This window comes from Lytechinus variegatus, chromosome 6 (genome assembly GCF_018143015.1).
Source record: "Lytechinus variegatus isolate NC3 chromosome 6, Lvar_3.0, whole genome shotgun sequence".
In the NCBI taxonomy this organism is placed as follows: Eukaryota; Metazoa; Echinodermata; class Echinoidea; order Temnopleuroida; family Toxopneustidae; genus Lytechinus; species Lytechinus variegatus.
Window position 1 is genome coordinate 42300273 of NC_054745.1, and position 12806 is coordinate 42313078.

Below are 12806 nucleotides of genomic sequence, written 5' to 3' on the forward strand. Positions count from 1 at the left end.
TAGACAGTGCGTGAGAGAATTATAGAGAGCTTAATTTCAATTCCGATTTCCTTATTTACGATACCAATAGAGTAACAATGGAACCTCTTTTGTAAAAAAATATGCTGAAATCATCTTTGAACCTTACCTCCTATTTCCTTATTTGGAAACATATAAAATATCTGATAGCAAGGTGGAAAGAGGCGTAGTAGACAAAAATATGAGGGGGTTGGAGTTCACAAAAAGGTGCATTGTTCCTTTAGATTAAAAAAGGGCAAGAGAGAGAGAGAGAGTTTTGTCTATACATTTCTAATCTTCCATTTCACTTACTTATCTTATGTTAATTTCTATCAATTTATATTTATTCAAATTTCATTCTGTTCTATTCATTTATTCATTGTTTTAACAATTTCATACCAATTTTACAATTTCTATATCTGTTGTTATTTTTGGGGTTATTTATTCATTATTCATTTTGATTATCTATTCATTTTTTCATTCCATTATCCTGTTGATATTGTTTCTACTGTTATTGCTATCATATTTTTACACTTCATTTCTTATGGTATCTTGTTTTATTACGTGTCTGTGTGGGAGAGGGTGTGTGTGTGTGGGGGGGGGGGGTCAGCCCCAATGATCTCCATCTAGCCTTCAAGGACATTGCAAAAACTCTGGTGTTGATTTAACACCAGCCCGGAATCTATTATGTCCACACCAGAGAAGTGTTAAAAGGACAAGTCCACCCCCAAAAAAAACTTGATTTGAATAAAAAGAGAAAAATTGAACAAGCATAACGCTGAAAATTTCATCAAAATCGGATGTAAAATAAGAAAGTTATGACAATTCAAAATTTCGCTTCATTTCACAAAATCAGTTATATGAACGAGCCAGTTACATCCAAATGAGAGAGTCGATGATGTCATTCACTCACTATTTCTTTTGTTTTTTATTGTTGGAAATATGAAATATTTTGATTTTCTCGTCATTGTCATGTGAAATGAAGTTTCATTCGTCCCTGAACACGTAGAATTTATTTTAACATTTTGTGCTTCAGGCAAGGAGGTCCTAATCATCAAATTCGTAAAAATTTAAATATTGTATAATTCAAACAATAAAAACAAAAGAAATAGTGAGTGAGTGACATCATCAACTCTCTCATTTGGATGTAACTGGCTCGTTCATATAACTATTTTGTTAAAAAAAGCGAAACTTTGAAATGTCATAACTTTCTTATTTTACATCCGATTTTGATGAAATTTTCAGAATTGAGCTTGTCTGATTTTTCTCTTTTGATTCAAATCAACATTTTTCTGAGGTGGACTTGACCTTAAACAACAACAGTTTCGTTTTTGTCTCACACAAGATAGGTGTCTATACAACACCAATTAGTATTAAAACAGCATTGGTTTGATTCCAAACTGGTGTTGTTTCAATGGTGTGGACAATAGATTCCGGGCTAGTGTTAAATCAACACCGGAGGTTTTACAGTGTAAACGAACCTCCCTTTATACATGTGAAGGCATTTCCTACGTACTTAAAAAAATATCAGTAAATATTGACCTGTACACAATCATGTATTCTTTGTGTTAATCCCGATATATCATTATGAATGACTGAGTCTGATCTGAGTCAATATATTTAAGACGACTAGAAAGTAGGGTAGAGGTAATGCCTCAGTCACATCAACGAGACCCACTCCAGACTGATCAAATATATTACATTGTTTCCAATTACATACTATCGGTTGGTTCTCTGTTAGCTCCATGGTATTGGTGTGTGTAGTGTGACTAGGACATTTAGTGATCTAAACGTAAGGACCTGCATTACGTGCAGCCGTGGTCTGCTGTGCAAACCATTCGCTCGAGTAAAGGTTTGAATGTGCAGCCTGCTATGCCTTGTGTACTGATCAAGGCCTGAATATTAGGCCAAAATCTGTCTCACACTTTGATTCTTATAATAAAATTGTAAAAAAAAATATTTAAAAAAATAAAAAAATAGAAATTGATCGCTAGCTCTCTCGCAACTTTTTATTTATTTTACGCCATTATACGAAATATCGAGCCCCCTCAATTTTTTGGCTCATTACGCCACTGAGCAAAACTAGGGAACATGGGATATTCTATTAATCAACCCATACCATACTGATTTGGAAGGCCCAAATCTAATACTTGTTTGGAATTACGGATATTGATCTTAGTCCTATCACAGATTGGCGGCGATAAAACACCCTACCAGAATCTCAAACAAAACTGACATGTCATTTCTATTTACATGCTATTTTGAAACATTTCTTATAACGAGATGCACACTAGATTCTCGACTAATTGCAGTTTGTCAATATTAATTCACATTGAATAATAATACTGTCATAAGAAAAGGGCTATTCATTTTTTTGAGTTACCAATATACCGTGATTATTATTTTTTTTCTTTTTTTTATTTCTTTTATTCTTTTTTTGGAAGGGGGGTATCAAACATGGACAACTATGCTGTACACTTTTAATTTTCTTTTTAATAGTTTTGGTCTTGCTACAAAGAAGAGCAACGGGGGGGGGGGGGGTCACGTTCCAGAACAAATAACATATAATTTTACATAATCATGATATGCATAGTCAAGCCTAAGAAGACCTTAAAACAGTTTAAGTAATACTACTAGCGAGCAAATCGTATTAAAAAGAAAATAGGTGAAAACAACGTGAGAATAGGAACTGGTCAAATTTTACTTGGGAAAGCTCGGCATAGGAACAATTACTAAATCATATTATCTTTCTAATCAAATTTATGATCTTTGAGTATAGTAAGGCTAAAAGAAGACCCCCAACCCCTCAAGAGATAAGGAAAAAGATATTGGAAAATGAAAAGGAGGAAAAAAGAATAGCAGAGGCACGTGGAAAATTATCCGGTCACCTGAGGAAGTGGGACAACTTTCACACTTCACGATGACGAGGCACTCAGAATCCATTTGTTTTTGTTTTTAATTAATGCATGATATGCACTTATTTTCATGACAGCTGCCTTAACACTTATGCGGACAGATGAAATGCATTTGATCTGGTGGAGGTATGTGTGTGTGAGGGTATGTGTGCGGGTGTGTGTGTGTGTGTGTGTAAGGGTGTGTGGGCAGGGGGTGTTTGTGCGTGAATCGGTTTGAGTGTGATGGGGGTGGGATGTGAGTGTGCGGGAAGGTCCGAAGATTATCAATAGTAATTCTTCTCTCATAAATCCCATATTTTAATAAACTTACAGGTTTCTTTACAGAGTTTTCTTTGTGATAAATGGTGAATAATTTGATTTTAGGCTGTACTTTTTTTTCGCTTCAATTAACATATGTATTATGTATATATAAAAATGTAAGAGAAAAGAATGTACATCAGACACTTACAACAAATTGAATTGATTTAGAATTTATTTATGACATTGTTTAAATTCATTTTTGTTAAGAATTGTCAAATGTAACCATAATATTTGTAAGTTCAAATCAAACTTTGTAATGAACGTTATATTTTACTATGTTCAATTGTGTTTTATGAGAGAAGAGAATAAAAGATTACTAAAAAAAAAAAAAAATACAAATACTATTAACCCGATGTTTTACTTTCCTTTTTTATTATGGTCAATAATTGTTTAAATATAGCTTATATTTTGACTATATTACTTAGAAAATGTCTTTAATCTAAGAGACACTGCTTCTTTTTTTAATAGATTTAGTATAAATAGTATACAGATTTAGTATATTTCGTAAAGATTTATTTCCAATTTACTTTAAATTTGTATTAATCATTTTTATTATGTGTTGTACTATATTCTTTAATTGTTCATTTGACACATGAAAAATTAAAACCGTTTGAACAATTGATGAAATAAAGAAAATTTTCAGGGGGGGACGCTCCACGTCGAAATTTGGTACTAATATTAGCCGCTCTGAGCGCGCCGGAAATTTGTGACTAAAAAAAAATGCACTCCCAAATCCGAAATATGAAACTACGCCCATACCCATTAAAATCGGACTGAACTAACTTATGCGATACAAACATCAAAATCTAATAAATTGTTTAAAGAAGCTTGCAAGAAATTAAGATGAACCCTTTAAAGGTTTGCGAACCCCCGATTGGTGATTTAGACATTAATCGAGGAGAGTAAATAGATCTTGCTTTTATCATAATCACAAGTGTGATTATGTATGTATACGTATGATTGTAAATAGCCACACGGGAGACTCGGGAGACCCTTAGACTATGATCACCTATTTATTCTGATCTGAAAGTCTTGTGACTTGACTCAAATTTATTTACATATACGACAAGTGTGGTCAGGATATCTAGTTAGCCCTAGGACTTTAGGATAGGAGCTGGTTTGGCTTGAAGCCTTGGAATTCCATGTAATGGATCGGAACCAGTGATTCTTTTTTATCATGGCAAAATTTGGAGGAAGAAGGGGACTCTTTATCTTGTTGGGAGTGGCACTATCTTTTTCAACTGGTAAGATATCCCTATCTTAATATTTCCGATTATTATCATTCTAGAGGCGTTTTAGTTATAACTAGCGATGAGGCAAGATCATTTTCTTTGGGTCTAGAGGAATCCCAACATGGTGTTTTTTTTTTGGGGGGGGGGGTGCTCAGTCGGGAGCGCGTGTCGAAGAGAGGAGTTTCATTCATAAAAAATGTAGTTCTGCACAATGAAATATAAAGGGAAAATAGAAATAAGGACCAGAATGGAGGTCTTGCACAACATTCATGAAGAAGAAAAGACAGTAAACGCGAGGGTGGGAGCGTATCGATCAAGAGATAAATTTTTGTATATTTTTTTCTTGGCATTTCGTCGTCACGAGACACAAAATATTTTCCAAAGAGAATATCTAGGTGTTTAAAATGGAAAAAATCCTTTAATGTTCTTACTATAATAAGGCTAGCTTTCATTATACGGTGATAACAGGGGCGGCGGAACCGGGGGAGGTGGTAGAGGGGGGGGGGGGGCAGGCACCTGCCCCCTAAAATTCCTCGTAGGAAAAATGCCCTTTTTTCAAAATGGAAAGTCTTTTTTTTTCAAAATGAAATGTACTTTCTTCAAAATGAAGTACCCTGGATAATAAAACATAATACATTTTAGGTTAGAAAAACACAAATTTGTTTGGCTTGAGCTTCGCACTCGCATCAGTTAAGGTTTAGTAAGGTACTCATTCTTGCCTTGGTTACAAAAATGGTTAGAATGTCAAGTTTTCAGGTTGGAATATTACAATTTTTGGCTCTCATTTTGCCTTCGCATCAATTATTGTTTAATAAGGTACTCATTTTGTTTTTGGTTACAAAAAGTGCTTAGAATGTCCAGGTTTCAGGTTGGAATATAATAATAGAAATAATGAAAATAATATCACAAATTTTCAGCTCGCGCTTCGTGCTCGCATTATTCGATTGGTGAGTTATGTATCCTTTCAATTAGTCAATATATGCAGTGCTTATCAGGTCCATTTTCAGGTCTGTTTATTAAAAAACTCTGCTCGCGCTTCACGCTGGCGTCAATTCTTTAGTTAGATACACAACTCTTTCATGGTAACAAGCCTGTTTTTGAATGTTTTCTTTTCATGTCTTATTAACCAAAATGTCAAAAATTTGAGCTTTTTATTCGCTCTCGCAACATCTCGCGAGGATGCTCTTTTAACAGTATATCGCCGTAATTGACCAAAAAGCGAGTTTTACAACTTCAGCTTTATAATTTTTTTTACAAACTATTCGCTCGCTGCGCTCGCTCGCGGAAGAAATATAGCCTAAATATATAATTCATCAATCAGAAATTACTTAAAAAAGGCTTTGCTCAATTTAATTACTACATTACACATAACTCCCTAAAGGAGATGATATCTCATGGTGAAAATATCCGTTTGCACTAAAATCCAAATTTTGACATATGAGCGCCCGTTTTTGGCTTTGCCCCCCAAACAAAAGTAATGTTCCGCCGCCCCTGGGTGATAGGATCTGTGTTTGAAAAAGCATTACCACCAAGGAAGAAGCCTTGAGCTTATATTTTTACAATGCAAAGAGTACAAAACTAGACCAGACAATGCAATGAAAAAATCTATTCTTATACGAGTGAGCGTAGCAATTATATTTTACCCGTAAATCTGAACATGTAAAGCAGCCTCATGATGTCCATGTTGATTGAGGTATTTGACCACGAACTTTTCCCAACTAAAATTTAGGTTCTTGAGCTTAATAACCAAAATCTGCATACAAAATTTGTTTATTTATTTATTTATTTATTTGTTTATTTATTCATTTATTTATTTAATTTATTTATTTGTTTATTTATTTGTTTATTCATTTGTTTATTTATTTATTGCATCCATGACAGTCGGATTATTGATAATACAAGACTGGCAAAATCAAGTACCTAATTACATAGGCAATTAAAAATTTAAAGACAACACAAAATACATAACAATATATATTTCATTGGTTTTGGCATTTTCATAAAGCTTGATGTGGATGGATTGGAAATTAAAATAATCTAATAGTATTTCTACGCGAAGCGCACTCTTAAAACTAGTTATATCATGCACATGTTCCTCCTCCTTTTATTCTTCATCATATTCTTTTTCTTCTTCATTTACTTCTTCTTCTTCTCCTTCTTATTCATATTCCTCTTTTTCTTTTCTTTTTTTTTCTTCTTCTTCTTCATATTCCTCTTTTTCTTTTTTACTCTTTTCTCACGACATTATTGTGCATATTTGATTTTTTTTAAAGATGTTATTATCATAATCATGGTTATTGTTTTCATGATAGTTATCAATATCGTGTATACCTTTTTTTTTTGGGGGGGGGGTGCATGGGAGTGGTGGGGTGAAAATGCTCTTTTGTCTACTCTCCTTTTCAACATTGCGGTCAACTACCCCGGCCTCCTTGAATGTAATTCATCGTTCTACTATATTATAATCATTGTGTATTATGATAACATTCCAGACCAGATGCCTAATTAATGTTATTACTTGTGACAATTTTTCATTTACAGTGCTAGCCCAGTTCGATTGTTCCTTCGATGTTGATCTATGTAGCTGGACCCAAGATGACAAGGACTATACGGACTGGCAGGCAGGGACTGGTCAAACATCTACACCTGATACCGGACCCTCTGGGGATCATACATCAGGAGGTATGTAATACACACAATGCATTGATGTTATGGCGCCGCTGCACAGTGGGCCAGGAGAGAGCAAAAGTGCGCCAAAACTGGTTTTTGGTCATGAAACAAATTTTGTTTTTTTCACGTTCTAAGCAAAAATAAGAACCTGTAGGATATCTCCATACAATATTTCTCCATGAAATTGATTATTAGTTGCCCATTTTATTCAATATTACCGGAAAATGACCCTTTACGGCTACCGCATGTGAAAATGACACGTTTTAGATATTTCACTGTTTTAACAAAACGGATTGCTTAATTTATTTCTAATTCACGGTACTCTTTGATGAATGATTGTTTTAAGTGATCAAAAATTTTCAAGATAAAATGATAATCCGTTCAGAGGTAATTTTGGACGAAACCATTTGACAATGGGGGGTTTTAGCAAAAAAAATTTCATGAGCATTTCTTTTACAAATTGCTGCCGATTGCTGCGCTGTAAATACCATGACGGTCTTTGTTATAGTTCATGCTTTACAATGATACCAAATTTAGCTGCATATACGTGCATTTTCTGGAGATATGACCAATTTTCCAACCACATGTTCGCCGTATTTATCACAAAAATCGTTCCAAGTTAGTGTCCCATTATGCGCGTGCCGAACGTTGCGGGTGACATTAAACAAACTCCCCGCTCCCTTCGGGACCGTATAAGACCGTATCTCTGTGAAACTCACCGTCGCGTGGTGGGAGAGAGAGGGGGGAGGGAGGGGGGGGGGGGGGTCTGGCTCAAGTGTCTGGTTCTTTTGACTGGTATCTTCCTAAAATATTTTCATTAAACATACGTAAAGACAAACTTTCATTTCAACTTCCAACAAACAACTTCATTTTGATGTCAAACTGTTCAATCCCGTGTTGCATATCTGATACGCTGTCATTCTGAGAAGATGAATTCTTAAGGTAAGATTCCCGGGTAAGATTATTTATTTGTTTTGTTGTTCATAAACCAAGTAGGGGCTACTGTATATCGCTATAACACACATGACTAGGGATGTGATTGGTCTCACTCAGTTTCAGTCTGCCAAAATATGAAAATGTGTAAAGGACAGATACATGGGATCTAACATGAATAAGTTGCATTATCATTATTAGTATTTATCCCCCCCCAAAAAAAAATGAAGGGTTTGTAACTTCACATACACGTATGAATTCGTTTATCTCTTGGCTAATTCTAAATTTGCTCTAAATTATTGTTAAAATCCATCAAGAAGGAAGTGCATCTTATTATCATTTCAAGGATTGTTTGGTTTATGACTATGTATTCCACAGACTAATGGTAACAAGAGACATTGTGAAAGTAGCAAAATTTTAAGAGTACAACACGCACAGCCTCTTCCCCCTGATGTTCAAAGTATGCTTAAAGATCCTCTCACCAAAAACATAATGGTTAATGAGATAGCAGAGAGAGACTCTGTTTCGGACTAACTTTGTATACGCCGTTCTTGGTGAAATAGGAAGGCCTTGAAGGGCCTTGTACTGATTAACCTGCAGAGGACCCGGCCTCTATTAGTCACCATTGGAATGATTATTTTAAAGATTTCACTGTCCACTTTTGGTATCAATCCATTTTAATTCATGTAGGTGTGGTTAATCATTGTACCCAGGGAATGAAAATACTCCTTTGCATTTTTTTTTACAATTTCACTTTGAATTTTACAATTCCGGATTCATGGTAGGGCGCCCTCTTTAAGCGATACTCAAGTCACAAATTGAATTGTTTGTACCCCGACCACAGACTTTTTTTTGTTTGTTTGCCTGTTTATGTGTTTGCTGTTTGCTAATATGCTTCCTTATTGCTGAAATTTCTCTAAAACTAGTTTATGAAACTTTGAAACTTATTGTAGAATTGGAAACATGTAATTTCTTCTCAAATGTTAACAGCCAATCAGAAAACAGTATTTTAACGACGTCATCAATATTTGAAAATACTTTTATTGAATTCTACGGGTGAAATTACCCCTATCTACCAAATTTAATCGTACAAATATGTGAATAAAGGGTTTTGGCGCACTTTGGGTTCATTCTGGCCCACTGTGATCTCGAGGCTGGATCCATTGGATGGCGCATCTCTGAAAACTCAGTTTACGCTTATTCCTATATCCCGCATACATTCGTAATTCCGAAGCTTCGTTATTCCAAAGGTTCGTATTTCCGAAGGTTCGTATTTCCGAAGCTTCGTTATTCCAAAGGTTTGGATATTCCGAAGGTTCGTTATTCCGAAGGTTCGTATTTCCGAAGGTTCGTAAGTCCGAAAACGAAATGAGGTTCATAATTCCGGAATTTCGTTATTTCGAAAGCAAAGTGAAGTTCGTTATTCCGAAGGTTCGTTAGTCCGAAAACATAATGATTAACGAACCTTATTTCGTTTTCGGACTAACGAACCTTATTTCATTTTCGGACTAACGAACCTTCGGAACATCGAACCTTATTTCGTTTTCGGATTATCGAACCTTCAAAATAACGAATCTTCGAAATAACGTCACAAATGTTCGGATTAACGAACCCTTTTACGTTTTCGGATTTAACGAACATCGAGGTATAGGCAATTTACGTGTTTCGGAATTACTTCGGAATTACGAACCTTATATCCTCTATCTCAGGGATGCATAGCGCCATGAAATTGTGACGTCATATGTAGGCCTGATCTACACAGAATATTTTATGTGTAATCTATTTGTAGACTTGATGAGATGCTTTGTCTTTGGGTTTTACGTGAAAGAGTTATTATGATAATTAGGCAATACGTTATCATGCCAAATCAAGCTTTGTCAACATATATAATAATAGTCATGTTATCTTGCGGACGCTACTATAATATAACAATATCAAGTGCCACGCATCAGCTTTCATTACATAATCATAATGTAGGCTTATAATTTATTATGTCGTTTATAATAGGTATTCATGATTATAAGAAAAACCCTGTAATAAAAAGATACCATGAAGCTATGAATTACTGCATTTACATTTTTGTGTTTTAACCTTCAGATGGTAAATATCTCTATGTTGAGACCAGCGATCCGTTTATAAAGTCTCAATCAGTACGTCTTATCAGTCCTCAGGACCAGGTCCAGGCAGGCGGGACCAAATGCTTTCAATTCTATTACCACATGTATGGATCAACTACGGGTGATCTTAGGGTTTATGTAGCCAGAGCTTCGGCAGACTTACCGATAGGAAATGAGACTTGGATACGGTCTGGGGATCAAGGGAATCAGTGGAACCTGGGACAAGTAAGTATCAAATTTTGAAAATCTTTCATAAAGGACAAGTCCACCAAAAACAAAAAGTTGATTTAAATAAAAAAAGAAAAATCCAACAAGCTTAACACTAAAAATTTCATCAAAATCGGAAGTAAAATAAGAAAGCTACGACATTTAAAAGTTTCGTTTAATTTTAGAAAACAGTTAATATGCACATCCTGGTCGGTATTTAAATAAGGAGACTGATTACGTCATCCACTTACTATTTCTTTTGTATGATTACATTATATATGAAATATTCTATTTTTTCCCGATTGTTAAGTGAAACAACGATTCATTCCTTCCTGAACATGTGGAATTAGCATTTTTAAATACTATATTGTTCAGTCAAGTTGGTCCATATTTTCAAATCTGTAAAAAGTGACATATTGTATAATTCAAATAGTAAAAAACAAAAGAAATAGTGAGTGATGGACATCATCGACTGACTTATTTGCATGTCATTGAGTTGTGCATATCACTTTTTTTTTTTGAAAAATAAGCGATTCTTTAAAATGCCATAACTTTCTTATTTTATATCCGATTGGTGAAATTTTCAGCACTAGGCTAGTTTGAATTTTCTCTATTCATTGAAATCAACATTTTCCTGGGGTGAACTTGAACTTTAAACACAAGCTGAAAAACATAGGCAAGTCTCCCAATGTCACCTGTGGACTTTGTTTAGCAGATGGCAAAAGCTCCATCCACTTTTTCATCTTACTAGCAATTCTTCACTCCCAACGTTCTGTACTCATTTAGCACGTTCTGTCCCAGAGCCCTTCTTCATCAGTTACCTAAGCTTTCATCACTCCCGATCCCCAACCCTTGCCACCAATATCCAAAATTTATCCTTCAATTGAAAGAAGTTCATGCAGCAGAGTCTCGAGAACAACTGTAATCTTGCCAGATTGCGTAATCTTACAGGAAATTGGCATTTGGTGTATAGAACCTTACAAATTTCCTTGAATAAAACACCCTTTTCCCCTTTTTAAACAGACCAAAGGAATATCTGCATTTTCATTTCATTCGAATTTGTTTTTCAAATTTGATATTCAGTATTGGAATATTCACCATAACAGCAACCAAACCACCATATGTCCAGGCTCTGTATTAGAAAATCATTGTCTTATGTGTCATGTTATCCATGTACTAAGTATATCAAACTCCATAGGCCCGTCGCATAAAACTCTTTACCTGAGAAATCTCAGGTTGTTTTTACCGGAGATTTTGCCCCGTGTTAAAGAAATCAGACTAACCTTAGTTTTCAGTTTTACTAGAGTTTTCTCTGGTAAAAAATTTTATGCAACAGGCCACATATAGGGCAGCGTTCCACAAACGGTAACATGCAGTCATTATAATGTAAACATTGTTCATAAAGTCAATCTTACAATGAACTGTGAGAAAGATATTATATACATGATAGATATATGCAATTCTTCATATTTTCACAATCAGTTTTGTTCTTATCGTCATTGCTAGTTTTCTGCAAGGATAAAACAAAATTAATCGTCAATAGACAGGATTTTCTTTAGATTCTATTGGAGTTCTACCAATTAGATGAGTCACTTTAAGAAATTATCATTTGTATTTTTCTTACACTTTTCAAATTCACGAACTCTGTGAACATGTCATTGTGTCCATCATTACATTACCATCTTTCATGCCCTCTGTTAGGATACTGAAATGCATCATCATATATCATTTATTTACAATGTGCTTAATCATTTTATGGTGTATCACGTAGTGATAGTCACTTGTAAACAGGTAATAAAGTTCAGACCAAAAAATGACAAATATTTCTGTAGCATTCTGCCTGGTCTAAACAGAATACATATTAACCCTACTATCTAGGCCACAATGGGTTCCGTAACAAAGAGGTCAGCGATTACTCGTACGTGCGATTCTCATTATTCTGTAGTCAATGCAATCAGTCGTATAAAGAAATGATTGCCAAGTTTCGTTTTACGGCCAAGGGTAACTTTTAAATAGGTACTAGTATATCGATATCCCTTGTAATGCATTTTAGCTTAATGAAATACTCAAAGAAATATCTTTAAAACTATGGAAAAAAATTGACATGTGCTATTTCAATTGTGATCATAAATGCTAAATGTCCACCTGATGAATTAATATTTTTATTTAACAATTCGACTAAAAATCTGTGAAACAGCTGAAATTGCTTCCCTCAGATACGCCACTATGAAATCTTAAGATGAACAGTCGGTGCGTGCGGTGTCAAGGCGCGTCTGTTTGCGGTCAGGGCAACCCTTTACGAAAGTGTAGTTTACATCCCGGGGGGGGGGGGGCACTCGACCAAAAAAGTGGTGGGGGTGTGCCGCGGGCGAGACAAAAAACGGGGGCCTTGGAGCGGGCTTATTGTAAAAAGGAGGGTCCTTGGAACGGGCTTCGGA

At 35.1% G+C, this 12806-nt stretch overlaps 1 protein-coding gene across 1 annotated transcript in view; it reads left to right on the forward strand.

Moving 5' to 3' along the window:
• The first annotated feature begins 10200 nt into the window (after positions 1–10200).
• The window catches only part of LOC121417854 (MAM and LDL-receptor class A domain-containing protein 1-like), a 32853-nt gene continuing 30247 nt past the window's right edge, over positions 10201–12806 (forward strand). Inside the window, exon 1 of the mRNA XM_041611587.1 lies at positions 10201–10386. Within this exon, the coding sequence (XP_041467521.1) occupies positions 10264–10386 (123 nt within the window). The 5' untranslated portion in view covers positions 10201–10263. The remainder of the gene's footprint in view (positions 10387–12806) is intronic.